This window comes from Cupressus sempervirens, chromosome 4 (assembly GCF_028749045.1).
Source record: "Cupressus sempervirens isolate cs-2001-9-10 chromosome 4, ASM2874904v1, whole genome shotgun sequence".
Classification (NCBI taxonomy): Eukaryota; Viridiplantae; Streptophyta; class Pinopsida; order Cupressales; family Cupressaceae; genus Cupressus; species Cupressus sempervirens.
The window spans coordinates 571,628,433-571,649,194 of NC_143121.1; the positions used below are offsets into that span (position 1 = coordinate 571,628,433).

At 35.3% G+C, this 20,762-nt stretch overlaps 1 protein-coding gene across 2 annotated transcripts in view; it reads left to right on the forward strand.

Moving 5' to 3' along the window:
• The window catches only part of LOC149562485 (uncharacterized), a 118,554-nt gene that overhangs the window by 51,574 nt on the left and 46,218 nt on the right, over window positions 1-20,762 (forward strand). For both annotated transcript variants that reach the window (XM_089825971.1, XM_089825972.1), the window contains exon 3: window positions 15,575-15,786. In XM_089825971.1, coding sequence (XP_089682097.1) covers window positions 15,575-15,786 — 212 coding nt within the window. The remainder of the gene's footprint in view (window positions 1-15,574; window positions 15,787-20,762) is intronic.

Genomic DNA, 20,762 nt, shown 5'->3' on the forward strand with positions numbered 1-20,762 from the left:
TCACATAAGTTGTCTCTAACATGTCTACAAACACATTTTCATCAAAAAATGCATATGCACCCAAAAGGTGCGATTTTGAATGAAAAAGTCATTTGAAAACACGTAAAACATGTCATTACATGTGTTTTAAAATATGCAATGACTCCAAAAGGTGAGACATGCATATTTGAGTGTTTTCAAAACATGCAATGACCCTAAAAAGGTGCATTTTGTACTAAAGGTCATTTAAGAGCAAAATTCAAAACATGCAATTGCATCCAAAAGGTGCGATTTTGCTTATAAACTCCATTACATGTAAATTTAAAACATGCAATTACACCCAAAAGGTGTGGTTTTGTTAAGGAGTCACTTTTGATGTTTTTAAACATGTAATTGCATCTAAAAGGTGCAATTTTGCTTATGGACTCCATTACGTGTTTTCAAACATGCACTTGCATCCAAAAGGTGCAATTTGAAATGGGGAGACTCTTATACATATTTTAAAACATGTAATCTCTTCCCAAAGGTGTGTTTTTCCTTTAATACATGCATATGCCCTTGTAGAACCCGAAATTGAAGATTGAAAGGCAAAAAATTGATGTTTTCCTCCTTCAAGAATATGTTTTTCGTAAAAAATGCTTAGATCTATCCATACAATGGCTTGAAATCCATCACAAGGGGGGCATTTTTGAGTTTTAATGCATATACATGCATTTGGAGGTCACAATTTTGCATATCCATGACAAAAATGACTTAGATCTTTGCATTTTTGAGCCACGTTTTGGTGAAAAACACCCAGATTTGGGCCAGTTTTGATCACTTTTGGGCTCAAATAGAAGTCGTTTTGAGGTTTTGATCCATATATATACTATCGAAGAACACATTTTTGCCTTTAGATGTAAAAAAAGCTCCATTTCATGCCTTTTATGAATCACGATTTTGCTAAAATCGCTTAGAAAATTGGGTTTTTTATTCACTTTTATGCATTTTGAAGTCACGTTTTTGCATTTGGGTTATGTATATGCATTCGGGGAAGACATTTTTGCATTCGCAAGTCAAAAGCGATCAATTTACATGCATTTTTTGGTCACGTTTTTGCAAAAATGACCCAAATTTTTGCATGAAAAGGGCACATTTTAATTTAAAAAACTCAAAAAATGACATTTCCAGCCCATATGTTTGGATCAATAGAAGTAGTTTTTGAGTTTTAATGCATGCTATTGCCTTTGAAGACCACGTTTTTGGCATTCTAATGTCAAATTTGACCCTTCGTTGCTCATTAATATTTTTCGAATGCAAGTATGGAAGAGGTCAAATTATTGTTTGAGAATCTGGATTTGGAGGAGAATTGGTCTTCAAAGTTTATGATTCTTGCTATTTTGGCTCTTTGATCTCCAAGTAAGTGGATATTTTCAAACTTATTTATCAATTCATGCTTATCTTGCTATTTTTTTTGCATATTGTGGCTTGTTATTGCACATTTGTCCAAATGTATGCCATGTTAAGTGCAAATTCTCTTTAAATAGGATGAAAATGTTCATTTTTAAGTGTTTGGAATTTCCTCAAATTCCAATTTTGAATTTGCACATGAAAACAACTTGCTTGTTGACATGTTTGAGTTTAAGACCAAATGTATGTGTTTTCTTTGTGCTTGTTTTCGTTGGTTGTTTGCTTGGTTTCTTGTTTTTCTTCTTTTGGAAGAAGTTGCAAGTTCGTTTCCAAGAACTTGAGCACGTTTCACTTCACTCCACCTTCCACCTCTTAGTTGGTCGAGTCACCTAGGCAAAAGAATTAAAAATCAGCCAAGTCAGATGAGTTGGTCGAGTCACCTAGGCGAGTCAGCCAAGATACCTAGCCGAGTCAACTCAGTTGACCCACCGAGGGTGCCAGGGTCACGGGTCATTTTGACCCTGCAGAGGTAACTTGACTTGCTGACTCGGATGACGTGCCTGATTCGCAGCAAGTATTGTTACTATGCTATTAATAATATATTCAGCTTCAAAGTTGTAATTAGTGTTCAATTGATTGATTCATTAAAAATCAATTAATTAACACTAAGGTAATAAGTACATTATTAATAAAGTTATAAGTCATAGTCAAAGAGGAAGTGAGGTGTAATTACGTTGGATAAAGAATAGGGTTTTGTGTTGATTAAGTCTTGTAAAAGGAGTGATAGTTCATCATTTATGCCATGTGTCATAATGTAATGTCCCTTCTTTGGGGACATTAGAATTATTAAAAATGAATGAATTTACAATATTAAATTTGACTATGTAAGCTAGAGATTTATTATTAAAGGTCAAATTAATATTCCAAGTGGTCACATGAGGACAAGAAGGAATAAGATGGTTTATCGGAGAGAAGTTGAAGAGTCACCAGGAATAGGACGAAGGCCAGAGGGAAGTCGAAGAGTCTCAGTTTTGTGATTAAAAAGAGAAAAAGACTCATGGCTGAGCATGCTTGATTTATTATTTAGTTCAGTTTTCTCTCTTGCAAGAGTCCCATAAAGCTTCAACTTTTAGCTAGTTGGAGGACGTAGCCCCTCATGCTAGCAGGTAGTGGACGCAAACCCATTGTCTTAGGAAACATCACTTCAGGTGTTCCATTCGTGCTTACAGGTTTTTACTCTATCATTCCAATCTGACTGTTAAATCTGTATTTAGGATTGGTTTATGTGTACTGGTTATTGTATTGCTATTGTATAACACAATAACGTTTTTAGTTGCTGGTTGCTATATTGTTGCTGTATAAGGCAATAATGTGTTTAAGGAACTATAAGAGTTTGCTAGTTTCATCCATCAGTTTGTAGCTCATGGTTATATGTTCGACATCTTGAATGTTATTGTGGAAATAACGAATGGTTATCTTGTGGAGAACAGTGGTTTTATTGTTGTCTCGTATTGCATGTTCTTGTAATTGAATCGGAGTATTCCATTTCTAAAAGAGATTGGATAAGTGCTGGTTAGTTTTGCTACTATTTTCGGTGTTGCTGAAAACTATCTGCCAAGTTTAATTTCTGATTATATTGCTCAAAGAGAAATCAGTAAATATCATGTATCAGGATATTATAGTGGTATCAGAGCCTCTGAACCTGCCATCCTAGTGGGTATTCTTAGAGTGTTTGAATCAAAGGTATAAGGGTTAGGAGTTCCAAATTGTTCATTGATCCCACAACTGAAGTACTATGGATCAATTTCTAAGATAGGGCGTCAACATATCAATATTCTGGGCATTTAGGAAGACCCAGACTAGTGTTTGATTAATCTGCATTTTTTGATTTTCTGGGGCATGCATGTGTCTCAACCTGAGGGCGTTGAACACTTTTTTTTTGAAATGATGATAAACCCTGCGTCTAGCTTTGGCAAATGTAATATTAGTAGTGATGAGAATTAAATATGTTTATTGATGAACAATAATTCTGTAGCAGCATACCTGTTTGAATATATGTATCCAAGGATCTGCGTTCTAGGTGAAGAGGCGATTGGAGGAGGTTTGTAAAGTGTGTGGTTATGCTATAAAGTTTAACACAAGAAAGTGAGAGTGCAGAAGTGTAAAGTGAGTTTTTCTTCTCTGAGCTGTGTATGCAAACTGTGTGTGATGGTACCCTTTCAAACTAGTCTTGGAGTGCTTACAAAGAGGAAATGATGTGGCACATTCCCCTGTTGCATATGCATATTTAATTGTGGAACTTGATTCGACAACTTCGTTCATTGATCCATCAAAGATCACTCCTAAAGTCATAGTTCATCTCAGAAACTCTAACAGTAAAGCCTTATGAAAGTCTTCTTTTAGAAGTAGAAAAGTTGGTAAATTGTGGTGCAAAACTTTGGTTGGATACGTCATGCACAAATGTGGCACTAGTTGATGCTTTTCATTCTGCATGCAATAAGTACTTTGAAAATTTGCCCAAGAGAAATAAACAGAAAAGCATTAAAGATTGAGAAAAAATTAAGGTTCGAACAAGAAACTCTTGTGATTTTAGTCCCTGGAAGAGATTCATCTTTATGCATGTCTGTGCGAGAAGGCGACAATTCTTGGGAGGATTGGTATTTAGTAAATTTCCGCAAGTATAACTTGTGTGTGACTGAAGGTTGGAAAGAAGTCATGAGAAGTGAAGTAACGTGTGCCAGGAGTTAGAATATTTTGGACATATTGGGAGCTGCCGTTACGAGTTATTTAAAAATGTTTGTGACCATCTGTCATCGGGCGAGGATTTATTTTCATATGCCTGTCAAATACAGGGAATTTTCGGCATCAAGGTTGATCACACCATTTCTAGAAAGTATGAATGTTTAATGTCGTGCAAAGATGTTGGAATGGGCATATATTTTAATCTCGAAGTGCAATAACGACAAAACAAAGATGAGGACGGTAAAAGAATGACACCAAATGGCAATGTGTCTTAACTGGGAAGTAATCGACAGTGGTGAGAATTATTAATGGCATAGTTGGTAGCGGAAGAAGCCGGAGTCTGACTTCGAATGAGTCACGTCACCTACAGCAGCATCCCAGTGCCAAGCATGCGGCAGGAGCAATTTTTTTATTTATCATTCAAACAAAAATTGTACCCGCCCATGTACACTCATTGGCCTGGGTCATAGTAAATACGACATTCAAAAGGGGGAGCACTACGGAGGTTCAAACAGCTCAATAACTTATTCGGAATTTCATGATTGGAGGAGAGCATAAGAAAATTACTCACAGCAGTATTGATTCTGGTTATGGTTCTGCTTATGATCAAAGCTATTGTTCACTGTTTTTCCTCATCATCTTTGAGTAGTCATTCTCTTGGTGGATTTGGAACTCATCTCTTGGACTAGTATAGCCGACATATGCAAGGATTGGTAGATGTATTTAGGGCATATAGCTGGTCAGCAAATATTTGTGGAAAGAAAGTCTGGCATACTTTCTCACCCTGTGAGTCTAATCTTTTATATGATAGGTACTTTGCAGTTGGAAGTGCAGATGCTCTTGTCAGCCTATGGGATCTTTCTGAGATGCTATATGTGCGGACCTTTACTAAGCTAGAGTGGCCAGTGAGGACAATTAGCTTTAATCATGACGGACAAAACATAGCTTCAGCCAGCGACGATCTCTTTATTGATATAGCTGACGTTCACACTGGACGAACAGTGCATCAAATACCCTGTCGAGCAGCCATGAATAGTGTTGAGTGGAATCCAAAACACAATCTTTTGGCATTTGCAAGAGATGATAAAAACAAATATCAAGTAGATGAAGGTGTGTTAAAATTTTTTGGCTTTGAATCCTCGTAAACTCACATTTCACATAGTTTCAATTAGACCTTTGTGGAAACTAATGAAATTAATAACCATGGAATGGCTTTGAAGAGTCTGGTTCTGGATGATTATGGAGGAGAGCTTGCAGATTGCACAATCTTATAGCGCGTACTTGTATTGAATGGAAACCTTTGAAGTCTAATATGTAAGAAAACTTTGGGTAGTGCAAATAAGAAAGTGTGGCACAACAGAGGAAATACTTTACCTGGCATTCAATCAGCATTCCTCTGAAGCTGCTTAATTACCAAAGTGAATATGATAGCTATTGCACGGTACTCCACATGAACAAATTGATTTAGGATATTACATTGGCAACATAATCAAGAATATAGCTCAGACAACTAGAAACCCGTGATTATCAGGTCAATGAAAGAGGGGAAGTTTGAGTTCAAAATTAGAACAGGTTATTACAGTGGTAGCAAAACTGCGAGACATTTATTTCAAGCCTCTTGGCGAGGAAGGTTCGATTAGATTTGACCAGTGTTAGGGCTGCAATTTATTGCATATTCCAATGACTTCATTAAGGACCAGTGACAAAGGTAGGTATCTAGCTATGGGAGAAATGCAGGATTTGGATAACAAGAAAGCTACTACGAGGCCACAAGAGCAGTTAATCCAGAATTCAAAATCCGTTTTAAAAACTGAAATACTCAACATATACAAAGATTATCAGACTCCCTAACCGAATTCAAAATGATCTATCATTCAATGATTATATGGATTTTTATCTCGAGCAGCAAAATATGGCTGATATGGCAAAAAGAAAGTATCTGGAGTTGGCCCAGGATCTCTTTGCAAATGAACAACACACAGGGGTGTATGAAGAATTTCCGATTGACCAGAGTTATCATTCAAATGGTCTTGAAGTAGAAGAGCGGACAACTGCAAGTGATTTGCAGCCTTCTCACGATCACATAGAAGATGTTACACGATGTACATGTTTCTTCATTGGTGATTTGGAGGTGAGCTTTGTCAAACAGAATACTGAAGTAAATTGCACACAAGATAATAACAGTTTGAGACCTTGGCATCATGAACCATATAATCATGATACTTAGAACGTAAACTTAGAGGAACAACCTAGGATGACACTGCAAGACAATGAACAGTTTTAGTAGGGAGATAATGAAATACATGACTTACAAAATCAATTGAAGGTTAGTAAAGACATGGTTGTAGCATCCTTGGTACAGTTTGACAGTACCCACGAGTTGGTTGAGGAACTCTATAAGAAGATCCCAAGGGAAGAGGAAGATGATTGGCATGTGACCGATTTACGAAAGGTCAAAACAGCCCTCGAGTCTATGAAATCAGGTTACTTATATCTACTGTTCAACAGGGATTACATTCTCAAGGTTGCTGAGATTTATGTAGCACAGTCAAATAAGGCAATGGATGAGATTGAGGATCTTAACAAGACGCTTAAGTATGTACAAGGGGCACTGAGTGAAACTCAATTTTCTCTATAGAAGGCAGAAAATCAAATTAAGCTCATGAAACACTCTTGGGAACATGAGAATAGAATGAGGTAGGAGTTCTTCCAGGAAGTCATTGACGGACTTGAGAGCATTCAGCAGATGTATGACTTGGATAACTACCCCAAACAGTTAAGTAGCAAAACTTCAGAACATTTTCTGCTTGTTGAGAATCCCTTGTTTGAAGTTGTTGCTGATTGGTCGTCTGATAATCCTTTTTTTGTGTTGAATGAGGAATTGTCTATTGTTTTCCATAAAGAGGAAGAGTTCGATTTCAGGCTTTGGGAACCTGGCTTAGATTCTAGCAGTGAATCCAGTACTCAGCATGGGAACGATGAGTCAACTTTTGTTGCTTATCATTTGATTAGGCCCAACATATTTTTCGATTTCACCCCGTTCAGGAGTTGGGCGAATTTTCTTCATCAGCCTCTGAACAGTTTTCAGTGGAGTATTGATGGGTGGTTTGTGGGTAGATTCTCGACATTCTTCATATCCATAGCTCCTATGCGCTGGGAAATTCTCCAAGTTTATGTCGACAATATGCATTCTGATGTCCATGGGATGGTGGTTTCAGCTTTTGAGCAATTCATTTCTTACATCATCCGCTTAGGTCAGGTCTTCGCATTCTACTAGATTATACATGGACCCTGGATATATTTCTATCTCATCCTAGCAGCAGGGCAACATAACTGAGTTTGGGATCCAGGTGTTGGTAGATTGTATATATGGTCGGACGAGGATTGTATGGTGATTATGGTAATGGTCAGTGTTGATCGGTTTACAGCCGCAACACTTATTCAAAGAGTAATATGGGATCCAGGAATTTGGTTGACAGGTGTTTTGCAGAGTGGTACCATGCTTCACGGTTTGGCCAGGTTTGTTGTCAGTATGGGCTACTGGATTAATTGCAGATTTATATGGGATCCTGGTACATATTGCTTGAGGGCAAGCAATCTCAAGGAGGGGAGATTTGTAATGTCCCTTCTTTGTGGACATTAGAATTATTAAAAAGGAACGAATTTACAATATTAAATTTGACTATGTAAGTTGGAGATTTATTATTAAAGGTCAAATTAATATTCCAGATGGTCACATGAGGACAAGGAAGAATAAGATGGTTTATTAGAGAGAAGTTGAAGAGTCACCGGGAATAGGATGAAGGCCAAAGGGAAGTCGAAGAGTCTCAGTTTTGTGATTAAAAAGGGAAAAAGACTCATGGCTGAGCATGCTTGATTTATTATTCAGTTCAGTTTCCTCTCTTGCGAGAGTCTCAGAAAGTTTCAGCTTTTAGCTAATTGGAGGATGTAGCCCCTCGTGCTAGCAGGCAGTGGACGCAAACCCATTGTCTCGGGAAACATCACTTCAAGTGTTTCATTCGCACTTACAGGTTTTTATCCTATCATTCCAATTTGACTGTTAAATCTGTATTTAGGATTGGTTTATGTGTACTGGTTATTGTATTGCTGTTGTATAATACAATAACGTTTTTAGTTGCTGGTTGCTATATTGTTGCTGTATAAGGCAATAACGTGTTTAAGGAACTATAAGAGTTTGCTGGTTTCATCCATCAGTTTGTAGCTCATGGTTATATGTTCGACATTTTGAATGTTATTGTGGAAATAACAAATGGTTATCTTGTGGAGAACAGTGGTTTTATTGTTGTCTCGTATTGCATGTTATTGTAATTGAATCTGAGTATTCCATTTCTAAAAGCGACTGGATAAGTGCCGGTTAGTTTTGCTACTATTTTCGGTGTTGCTGGAAACTATCTGCTAAGTTTAAATTTCTAATTATATTGCTCAAAGACAACCAGTAAATATCCTGTATCGGGATATTGCACATAACTCTCTCCTAGACTTTCAGTTGTTATTCAAGACAGTTAGGAGTCTTTTGGAGATTTTTGGAGTTAGGAGAGTCTTATGAAATTTCTTGACTTGACATCAGGGGTATAGTATGAAGAGTCGGTTTAGCACTAATAACACATGTTTTAGAGCTTTTTGAAGACCTTTCTAGGGGGAGTTTGTTTTTGCTCGACCCAAGGTGGTTCCTCATTTTTAGGCATTGTTTATTGGGTAATGAAGGAGGATTTTGATATATTCTATCACTTGTACTTGAAAAGGTATTTAGTATTGAGGAGAGACATTTGGTTGCTATCATTGTGTTTTCAATATTGTTTCAGATTGGAGATGTATTTTCAGAACCTGGGAGAAATATACTGAGCATTTGAGATCTATCTTTGGGGTCATGTTTTTGTATGCAGATTGATGATTGATATTCCTTATAGTGTTTTCTTTCTGAAACTTTTAAGATTCATCTCATTAAGCATCTTTTTGTGAGTGTTATTGTTCTATATAGGTCAGAAGTTGGACTAGTTTTTTGGAAGTGTTAAATGTGATTAAATTCCTTTTAATAACTTCAAATATTGGGTCTTCTTTTGAAATATTTATGTGCAGATCAATGTGTCAGAGATTGTATCAGTCCATAAATTGCTAAATGTTCAACTTGTGTTCGAGGAAATACTATTTTCACTTCAAAATCCTTTTGGTGTATCACCATTTTTGTTTATGCATTTCTTAATTATCGGTCATTCATACCCCTTTTCTTCACAAGTTTAGTTGATTTTTCCATTTTTAAAGTGATTCACCATTTAAAACTTATAGGAACCGGCCTAGAACTTGGAGGTTCAGTCTTGTTATAGGTCACCCACGCCTTTGACTGATCCCATGTTCTCCAGAATCTCTAATGTTTAGGTGCTTGAGAAAGGGTGCAATTTCTGGAGCTAACATTACCATCTCAAATTCACAAAAAATAGTTAGATTTTTCTAACTTCTGGAAATCTTTGCGCCCCAATGGTAGAGATTTTTCTTATAAATTAAACAAACAAGACTTAGAGCCAAACAGGTACACTTTCAACTAGCCTTTGTGTTGGTGTTGGTGTATTGGTATCACCATTTCCAGCTACTAGATAGAAGTGTAGTTAGAGATTTCATCTCCCATTACTCGATCCGTGGGTAAGTGGATCCTTTCCTGAAAGTCAAGAGGAAAGAATATTGGTAACACCCCTTACAAATCTCTCAACTTCTTGTTTACCTTGAGTTAATCGAAGGAATGGTGAGAAGGGGGAGCCTTCCCTTTAATGTAGGAGAGACTTTGTCTCACACGTTGTGGTTGGTCTACCTATTTTGTGACTGAATTTTGGCAAAACTATTGGTTGCAAAATATCCACCCAAACACATCATTAGGATCTTTCAATTTGAATTAATAAGACAAAAGCCATTAAATCTATATTATTTTGGTGGGGCTTCCATCTAAAGAGATAAGATTTTATTTGAATGACAGGTGAACGGTCTATATTTTGAGGTTGTATTTTAGCTTCTTGTTTCTACTTCATATTTTAGGTCTACTTTATCATGTTTTAATTTTACCATCTAGTTCTTATGTTGATTTTCTGCACACGTACATTGTTATTGAGGAGATTGGTTGGTTATTTGGTGTAAACAACATTTGATGTATATGTATTTACAATGGTATTTTTGTAAGTTCATTCTTTGGAAAGAAATAATCTATATTCCTAGCTAGATTGCTTGAATTTAATGTCAATTCTACTATTTCATTTCTTTTCTTGTATGAGTATATTAATGCTACAATTTCATTTTTTTCGAAGTTTTGTTACTAGAAGTGAAGAGGTTATGTTGTGCGTAGATCATCTTTTTTTGTCATGACAATTTTTTTTCCTCTCAAATTGTATTAGGAAAATCCTTGGTTGCATAACAATATCAGCTTGATGTTTACGTGTAACCATGTATTGCACCAAGCTGTTTAACCTTTGTGACATCAAAATGTTGGTCATCATGATTTTGTAGGCTTATTTTGATATTGTGCATCTCTATCCTATATTGAATTTGCGTCTGTCTTTTACATCTACTTTATATGAGTCAGTAATCTGACTAAATTTGATGGTTTGTTTTAATAGCACATATTTTGAATGTGACTTGGTTTTGTATCTTGAATATTTGAAAATGCATAATTCCTGCCCATTTGAATGTACTTGTAATGAAAAACAATTTCTCTTTTGTCAATTGATTAGAACTTTATTTGGAGGATATGTTCTTTTGAGGTTAGAAATGTTGTTTTCTTCTATCCTTTTGGGATGGGATCATGTTTATTGTAGTTGTTTTCAGGTCTCACTAAGCTTTGGAAGCTTTCAGATTTTATTGTGATGACTATGACTAAACACTAAACAATTTGGAATGAGTGTTAGTAGCATTTTACCATCCACTCACATCATACAAGAACTTGATTTATCATTCAATGAAATGTTTTATCAACTTTATAAGCACTTACCAATAATCATTTTCTAGCAAAAATCACACACTACACACACACACACATACCCATACACATATGTTATGAAAATATATATTCATAAAAGATTAATTACAATATGATGACAAAGTCTACTTATATAGAGAATAACTGAAAAATGAAATGGAAACTTTCTAAAATGTTGACAACAAGAAAGTTTCCATATTATTTAGAAACTAACTAAAAAATTAAAACTTGCCTAAAGACTAAATATCTAACATATCTAAATGTCCATTTATATTAAATATTTTATAACCCTCTCTTAATCGTCATTCTACTAACTACCCAAACTTAAATCTTTGAAATCAAGACACATAGAAGGCCGATTCCTTCTTCTCCTCAGACTGCTCTACTATATGCTGAATGCCAAGCGTTCTTGTATTTGGTGTGATTTCTATATCAGTTTTGGCAGCATTTGTAAGGGTAGACTCTGAACACTAGATTGAAATTGGAGCAGGCGGCTTTCAGTTTGACTCTGCCATTACATTTTACAGCAAAGACTAGCTTCTTAATTTGTAAAACTCAGTTTATATTACATAGTTTGAAAGTATAATGGGCTGGCTTCAAATTCTGATTTATAGAAATCAGCCAACAATTAAATTCCCTTTTTATTATATTGCTGTATGGTTTGTCAATGAATGAATTCAGAGGCTACTGTGAATCATTTCAGAATTGTTTATTGATGTTTGGTATTTATTTATGCAAAACTTATAAGGCCAAAATTAAACAAATTTGTGATTAGTTTGCAGTACATCCTGATATTGTGTTTGAAAATTTAAGACATCAAATATTCAATGGTAATTGGGTTGCTTGCCAAGTGTTTGACAAAATGTCAAACCATTGAAATGTGAAAAAAATTGATGCTTGATTTAGCTATAACTAGAGATGGTTATTACAATGATTTTGAGGTGAAAAATGTAACAGAATCAAAGACATAGATAACAAAATACAAAACTTTATTTTTGAGGAAAAGCGGTAAAATCCAACTGACAATTTTTGAGGAAAAAATTATTAAAACCCATCAACAAATTTTCAAGGGAGAAAATTTTGAAAACCCATCAGATAATTTGAGGAAAAAATTATAAACCCTCCAAATACATTTTTAGGAAAAACTTATAAACCCAACAAAGAAACCTTCATGTGGAAAAATGCAAGACTTCGCATGGTAAAACAACACATGCAAGAACATGCAACTCGTAAAGGAACCTTATGCAGAAAAACACAAGACTTTGCATGGTAAAACAACACATGCAAGAACATGCAACTCACAAAAAACACATGCAAGCAACATACAAGTACATGCAACAAACATGCAAATACACACAAGCCTAAAAACTCCGACACTTTGCTCAAACCAAGAAATCATGCAATCAAAACCATTGATTGGGCTCGTGATTTTCCACAAAAACTTTGAAGACGAATCATAAAATAATTCCAACAATTTTAATTTTAAAAAAAAAAAAAAAATTCTGAAAGAAAAATTCAAGATCAAAAGTGGCTTGAGTAAAAATTTGCTAAATTTTATGAAATCCCATCGACCTTCTCTGATACCATGTTATGCAAAATTCAAATGTATATTCATAAAAGATCAATTACAATATGGAGATGAAGTCTCCTTATATAGAAAATAATAAAAAATGAAATGAAAACTTTCTAAAATGCCAACAATATGAAAGTTTCTATATTATTTAGAGACTAACTGAAAACCTGGCCTAAAAGATAACATATCTAAAATTTCTAAATGACCATTAATATGAAATATTTTACTAGCATACACATACAAATACACATACACATAGTACATACACATACACATATATAATTTTACCGATTTAGACTTTTCGTTTGGATAATTCATGGGCTAATTTCACAAACAAGCAGCTTTTGTCTCTTTTACAAGATTTTTAAACTTTTTTTAAATCCAATTTTTCCTCATTTAAATCCTGCTATTTTCAAAATATATTATACTTAAGTTTGCCAATTTTTTTCTGGAAAGTTTTTTTCTGCTATGCCTCTCCCAGGGACTATCTCGTGTGTTTCTTTTAACCAGAATTGGCCATTGTCTACGTCTTTGTTTCTTATTAAATTGTCATTTTTTCTTACTGTTATTGCATTTAAGTCTCTTACTGACACAATCTTCCTCAGTGGACTATCCATTAAGATATTTATCTTCAAAGACACATAGAAATCATTTGAAGGTTCCTGCTTTCTCTTGATGCATTTCCAATTTTCTTCTGGTTCATTTCCTACCATTTTGTGCTTTCTTCCGTGGTAGAGCCTAATAGTGGTTAAATATAAACAAAATGGAAAAATTGTTTCAACACTTGTATTATGTATAGTGTCTCTTTACCTCTGTGCCCTATTTTAAAAATAAATGGAATGTCACTCCTGCATACCCTACACATCTCCATACTCCTAGTGATGATGAATATGCATTATTTTAAGTATTCTAATTTCTCCATAATTATTGAGGAACTAGGAGACTTGATAGATTTGTAGAGTATGGTCTTCTATGACATTGCCAATCTTCTGTTCAACTGAAAAAATATTACATTTGCTTCACAGTTTCTTCATCACTTTAATTTGAATCTTTTAGTTTTAACATAAATGTCAAAAGCAATATTTCAAAATCAAAATAACCTAGTGGCCAATCTCCTTGTATTAGTGCCCAAAAGGAGGATACAATTTTTGCTTAAGAAGTGTTATTTTTGCTTAAGAAGTGTTATTCACATTAATCAAGTCTGTGCCAAACTTTATTTTTTCCATACTAGTGAACTTAGTTGACCTCCACTATCTACGCCCATATTTACACAAGACATGTAATTAAGATTATGATGGCCAACTATACTAAAGAAAGAATCTCAAGTATACCGGTCGACCCCATTCAAATTATGATAGCATCCAGGTAATATCTTTTGATGAAATTATAGTGAAGACGATTAAGGGAGCCGACCCCTTGAAGAACTTGCCACTTCAAGGGACAAGCTGCCCTACTTTGATGAGAGGACACATTTGCATGAAGTTGCCTCTTGTATGAAGAGGCATATGTTTGGTATAAAAGGAGAAAGATATATTACAAGGAGAAAATGTTATTAAGGAAAATATCATATAGAATTGAAGCAGATGTAGGGCAAATAGTGAACAAGATTGGCAGATTATATTGACGGAAAAGTATACAGATTTTGATGAAGAAAATATGTAGATTTCAGCTGGAGTGTAAGTGAACAATGAAAAATCATTTAAAGGCAAACTTATGTAGAAATAAGAGCAGCTTTAGAGCAGATCTGTAAAGGAGATCAGGATGGTAAGAATAAGAACAGATGGATCATACATAGACCCTGCATTTATGATAAGGACGTCAGACATATCAAGGAAGTAAAATATCAATTCAGAGTCCAGACCATTGATTCAGAGTAGCAGGCATAAGCAGAGATCAATCAATCCATCAGCAAGCAAGAACAATCATGTAAATTGCACAAGTACAAGCATATCAGATTGAAACAATCAGCAAGCAAATACAATTACATATGCATATCCAATATTTCCATTTTAGACTTTTCTCTTGGACAATACATGGGCTAAATTCTCTATTTTATTTACTCTCTATATCTCTATGCAATGGAAATCGGATTAAATTTCAGAAACAAGCAACTTTTGTCTCCTTTTCAAGATTTTTTAACTTTTTTTTGTAAATCCAATTTTACTCTCCCAATGACTATCTTGTGCATTTCTTTTAACCAGAATTGGTCATTTCTGCATCTTCATTTCTTATCAAATTGTTTTGTTTTTCTTGCCGTTCTTGCATTTCTTGCATTTAAGTCTCTTACCAACACAGTTTATTTCAGTGCCATATCCATTAAGATATCTATCTTCGAATACACATACAGATCATCCAAAGGTTCCTGCCTTTTCTTGGTGCATTTCTGACATTCTTCTGGTGCGTTTCCTACCATTTTGTGCTCTCTCCCGTGGTAGAACCCTATAATTGTCAAAAATAAAGAAAATGGAAAAAAATGTTTTCTGCTATTTCTCAACACTTGTAATATGTATGGTGTCTCTATAGCTGAGCTCTATTTGAAACACAAAGAGGACATAATTCCTGCATACCTGACATATCTCCCTACTCCTAGTGATCATGAATATACATTAATTAAATTATTCTATTTTTTCCATAATGATTGAGGAACTAAGGGATTTGATAGTTTTGTAGAATACGGTCTTCTATGATGTCGCCAATCTTTGGTTTAACAGAAAAAATATTACATTTCCTTAACAGTTTTTTCTTCGTCATTTTAATTTTAATCTCTTAACATTGTTCTATTCTGGCAGATGGGTTTGATATATTGTAATTTTAAGAACACACAACAAATCAAAGTACTATGTATTCTTTGATTATATTTACCTTTCATTATTTGCAGAGAGAAATTTATGGATATGGGTTGGATGTATTTGCAGGATTTTCTGTGTCTGCTGCTCGATTGGCCTTACCAGATGTTGGCCTCATTTCATATGGAGAAATGATAGATCAAGGGTCACAGATTACAAGTGCCGTATCTATTCCTGTAATAGGGGATGGGGATACTGGGTACGGAAATATTTTGAATGTTAAAAGAACGGTGAAAGGTTATATCAAAGCAGGTTTTGCAGGAATTCTGCTAGAAGATCAGGTGTGATTTTTTGTTTGATTGCTCCATACTTTCTACCTGTCTTACTTCAGATGACTGATATTCAATCTAAAAGCTTGCCAATAATGCTTTAATTTGTAGATGATGACTTCATCAATTTGTGTATGGTTCCTCTATATTTCAAAATGGTTTCTTCAATGGATGGTTAGCTCTACATCAATTTCATAATCTTCTTTCTTTGTTGAATCTTGTGGTAAGACTTGTTCTTTTTCTATGCTTTTTTGTATCTTTTAAACTTGAATTATATAATTTATTTATTTCTTCAATTTGATAAGAACTTCTTGTGTATGTTCCTTTGTAATGCTTGAAATAGGCAGAGCATCATTTGTGGTGATATGTCAGACTCTGCTTTATGTGTCAAACTATGTAGTTTGTGGAATGCCCGATACATTCTGGTTTCCTTCATTGTATGTGTGACTATTTGAAAAAGGACTACCAATTTTTGGTAGGGAACTTCCTATACCAGTAGATCATGTCAAATAGCATTTGTTTTTAGAATTTTTATTTAGAATATATTGTTCATAAACAGTGAACTATATTATGTCCTCAAGTTGGAAACCACAGAAAGACACATTTCATCCTAGACAATATACCTTGAGCTGCGCTATTACCCCAAGAAATGGATCTGGTCCTAGTTGGACGTTTCAGTATCTTATAAGGCCAAGTGAACTATGTCTAGGTATATTCATGTGTATGCTCTGTGTTTCTCGTGTAAGTTTTGTGTCTGGATATATTGATGTGTCTACCTTGGACTTGCATTCATCTTTGCACTTTGTGTTTTCATTTGTATGCTATGTGTTCTTCTCTATATATTAGATTGATTTAGAAGAATAGAATAACTAAGAGTAAATCAAAAGATATGAATTTGAGGTATTGTATCATCCGACTGTTGGTTTTTGAAAATTTAATTGGCACCATTATGTGATGGCCTTGATCCTTTTCTCTTCAGGTGAGAGGATAGTTATCTTAAATAAGCATTGCCAAGGTATGGGAAAGAACCAAGTCTTTGGCTAGAATCACTGTCTGAGGGAGAAGGCATCACTGGGGCATTTATCCACCCAACCGTGGATCCAAAGCGATCCCTCCTAGGCTGCTCAAGATCCAACCAGAGCTGACCCTCTGGGAGGGATAGTGGATGATCAAACATGTTCCTGGGAATCTAGTGGTAGAGTTATTTATTTTGTGACCTGTCATCTTTGTAGCTCTTGGCTATCTAATATGACTTCTGTCAAGGATGTATCTAATATCTCTATTCTGGCTTCCATTTAGTTCCATCTTGGCCAAGGATTTTTAGAAATATTACTGGAGTCATCATCTCACCTTCCTGAATGTTCAAGGGTTTAAGAGTCTTCTCTTTTATTCTAAGTGGGATGGAAAAAGCTCTCTCCAAATGTTTTCTCTGCAGTATTGTCTCTCTCTTAAGGTGATTTCTCTTGCAGTCTCCGCACCTTGTAGTGGACTAAGATAGTTCTGTTTCAGTTTATGTTTGGAAAGAAAAATTTGAATTTATCTTCAAGGTTATGGGGCATTCACATGATACTTGTGTATGGTTCTTTACACTGTTGCTCTCTTTTGGATTCATATTTTTATGAACAGATGATTGAGATGGGGTCACAGAGAAGAGGGATGTAAGACTGTTGTTAGCTTAAGAGGAGATGATGTTCATAAAACCATTCCAGTTTTGTCACTTCTTTGCTTGTGAAAGGCAAGCCTTGATTTGAACTAAATCTTAGCCTTCATAGAGTCGTTAACAGGAGTACAGATTTCTGGCTTTTGAACCTAGTTCATGACTCTTCTTTTAAGACTTCCGTTCTCTGCCATAATAAAGTTTAATCTTTTCAAAATCAGAAATAAAATTAAGAAATTTAGATGGGTTTGTAGATATCAGTTGGTCTACGAGACTCAGGAAACTAGACAGACGATAAAATTAGGTGACTCAATAATTTTCTCAAATAGGAGTGGATAGCCGGTTGGACTATATGATTATTGCATTTCATTCTTAGTCAAAGAAAACAACTAAAATGAAACGTAGAAAAAATCCTCTTTATACATAATGCCTGTGTTGCAAGAAGGACAAAGAGCTTAGTTTATGTGTCATGCCTGGTTGATTGAGAGTGTTTCCTGAAGATTGAGGTGGCTATCATTGTCGTTTCTTCTTACAACTCCTGCTAAGACCGGTGTTTCCTTCTTTCCTATACTGTTCCTTGCTTGCTTCGTTCAAGATTGGCCCATAACTAACTTCTCGTTCGAGGTGGTAGCTTTATACACTCCCTCTTACGTATAACTTATTTCTACTTCCTTCGAATGATTGATTACCTATGATCTCCGCTGTTCATCCTTTGTTCTCCATAGGATGTTCCTAATTTAAATATTACCTTCTACATTTGAATACAAGCATTGAGAGTATAGTATGGTTGGAAAAAAGAAATTCGATGATGAAAAAGATTGCTATGTACCATGTTAAGTTGATATATAGGAGCTTAATAAATGTGTAAAGTTATTATAATAGATTGAGGGTCCAACCAAGTTGAAGGTTGATGGTTTAATCACCATGTTTACTAATGAAAATGTCATTAGGTATAAATGGAATAATCAAGTGAGAATATCCTCTTGATTGTCGGATTGTCATGAATTTAAATGAGGTGGCCACATGTTGTTTCAAAGATTATAAGTTGGTCGTATTTGATCAAATTAGTCATGATCTTAAACCGGAACACAATGAAATGGTGACTTCCTTAGGTTTCAACCTCTTAGCCATCTAGGTGTGATAGTCAGGTCTTACAGCTTCCAGGTTTTGTACTTGATAATCCCACATCCCCTTTTCTTGGTGATACCTCCTCCCCCTTCAGGTCTGTGTCACGTTCTTCCTGCATCCAATCCAATTAGGTGGTTAGACCTTGATATCAAGTTTTTTAAAATTATAACATAACACAACATCATTATTATAACTATGAACACCTTGCAAGTAATCACCAATTCTCGTTCAAATCTTAGTTATAACCACTATGAAAACTACAGGTCTTAAGTTAGAGATATCTTACCTTCTATAGTCAGTATTCTATCTAGGGTTAATTCTACAAAACCATGAATAGTCTACATAAACTGTCGAGGGCACAGATTATCACGATACCACTATAAATGCCATTGTAAACAAAACCATTTATAATAGTGTAAATATATAAGTGTCAAAAAGGGATGTCACTTACCAAGCGAAGAACTCCAACCAAGGGCTCCGTCACTTACAATTGGAAAGTATATAAATATAAATTTATTAATGTCCTACAAGAGACCACCAAAAGGGTCTAAGGGAATGAAAGCTTACAACCAAGGAAACAACCAACAATAGGAGCACTACAGGGTGCCTAGGAAAGAACAAATAGGAAAGCAAAAGAGGACCACCAAGGAAAGGACTAGAGGTCCTTCCTTGGCATTAAGAAGTCAATCACCTAAGGGTACAGTCTAAGATGACCAAGATCCCTGGGCTGTCTCTGAGTACTGTTGGAAGAGTGGTGCTACTGAGTGAACAGGCTGGGGGTTTCACAGATTTTGTGTTGCTGGAGTTCGGAGTGCTGGACAATCGCTTTACCCCCTGAGCAAGAGATGCGGGCAAGAAAAGGGCGGTGACAAGCTGATTTGAGAACTGACTCTAAGGGCAAAGGAGTTGTAGAGTGTGGCCATAGAGCTTTGTGGTCTCATGGAGGTAAAGTGCAAGGCATCGTTGATCCGTGTATCTGAAAAAATGCTGAGATGAACTTGCACTCTCTGAACAAACAATAGAAAAAGATTATCATTATTCATTTGAGACTAGAGTTACAAATTAATAATGAAAGACAATATTTTTGAATACAAAAGAAATTAAATATTCAACTTTAGAAGTTTCCAAGTTACCTTAACAATTTATGAAGCAGCTTTTAAAAATTCGCTATCAAAGACGATGTATGCAACACTCTGCCCATCAGGATTCTTTGAATAACTTGAGTCTAGCCATGGTTGATTTAGAAACATTTGCTTCAAAGAAGTCAAATAACTAATAACACTTTGCAATGCTAACAACGTTAAGAAATTGTTGCAGACTTTGTGACCATAGGTCTAACCAACTCCTTCCCATGGGTTTGTTATGTCATAATGCGGAGAACCCAAGGGTGATGGTAGATATCTATTTTTACCTTTCTTGCATCCTCTACAACCGGTCTCACCCAGTTCAATTTTCTTATATCCTTCAAAAGGTCAAGAACATGCGCTTAACAAGGAGACCAAAAAAATGTGCTATTCTTATCTTGGAGGATCCTACCCACTGCCACATATGTTGCTACATTGTCGATTATGATTTACACCACATTAGCAATTCCCATCTCCATCACAAGTTGTACTAACATTAGAGCCTGATGGAGCCCTACTTTTTGCAAAATTTGGGTCTCCATTTGAGCACTCTCTAATCTTTTGTCCTATGTTATTCCTTATTTATATTTGGGCAAGATTTATCAATCTTTGATATATATTGTCTCTCACCCTTATGTCACATTCTCACAATAATAATGCCAAGGATTCATGCCTCGTTTTGTGATCATTATGAGGGTTATACTCTTCAGATTAAACCATTGTAAACAAAACCATTTATAACTTGTGAGTCATCGTCCTCGATGTTGTAGAAACCAAAACAAAATAAAATATATTTACAATACAAGTTTTGCTAAACTATCTGATTAAACACATTAAAAAGGTTTGGAAATTGTTGATGGATCTCATTGTAATCTTCCCATGTGGCACTGTCTTTGGAATACTGGTCCTACTTGATGTTACACTGTTTAACCTCTTTTTTACATAAGCATAGTCTACGCACCTCTAGTACCTTGATGGGTTCAACCATTACCACCCTGGGGTCTCAGATCATCAAGGAATTCCAATCAATCTTATGAGAAAAGTTAGAGACATATTTTTTTAGACAAGAGACATGAAAA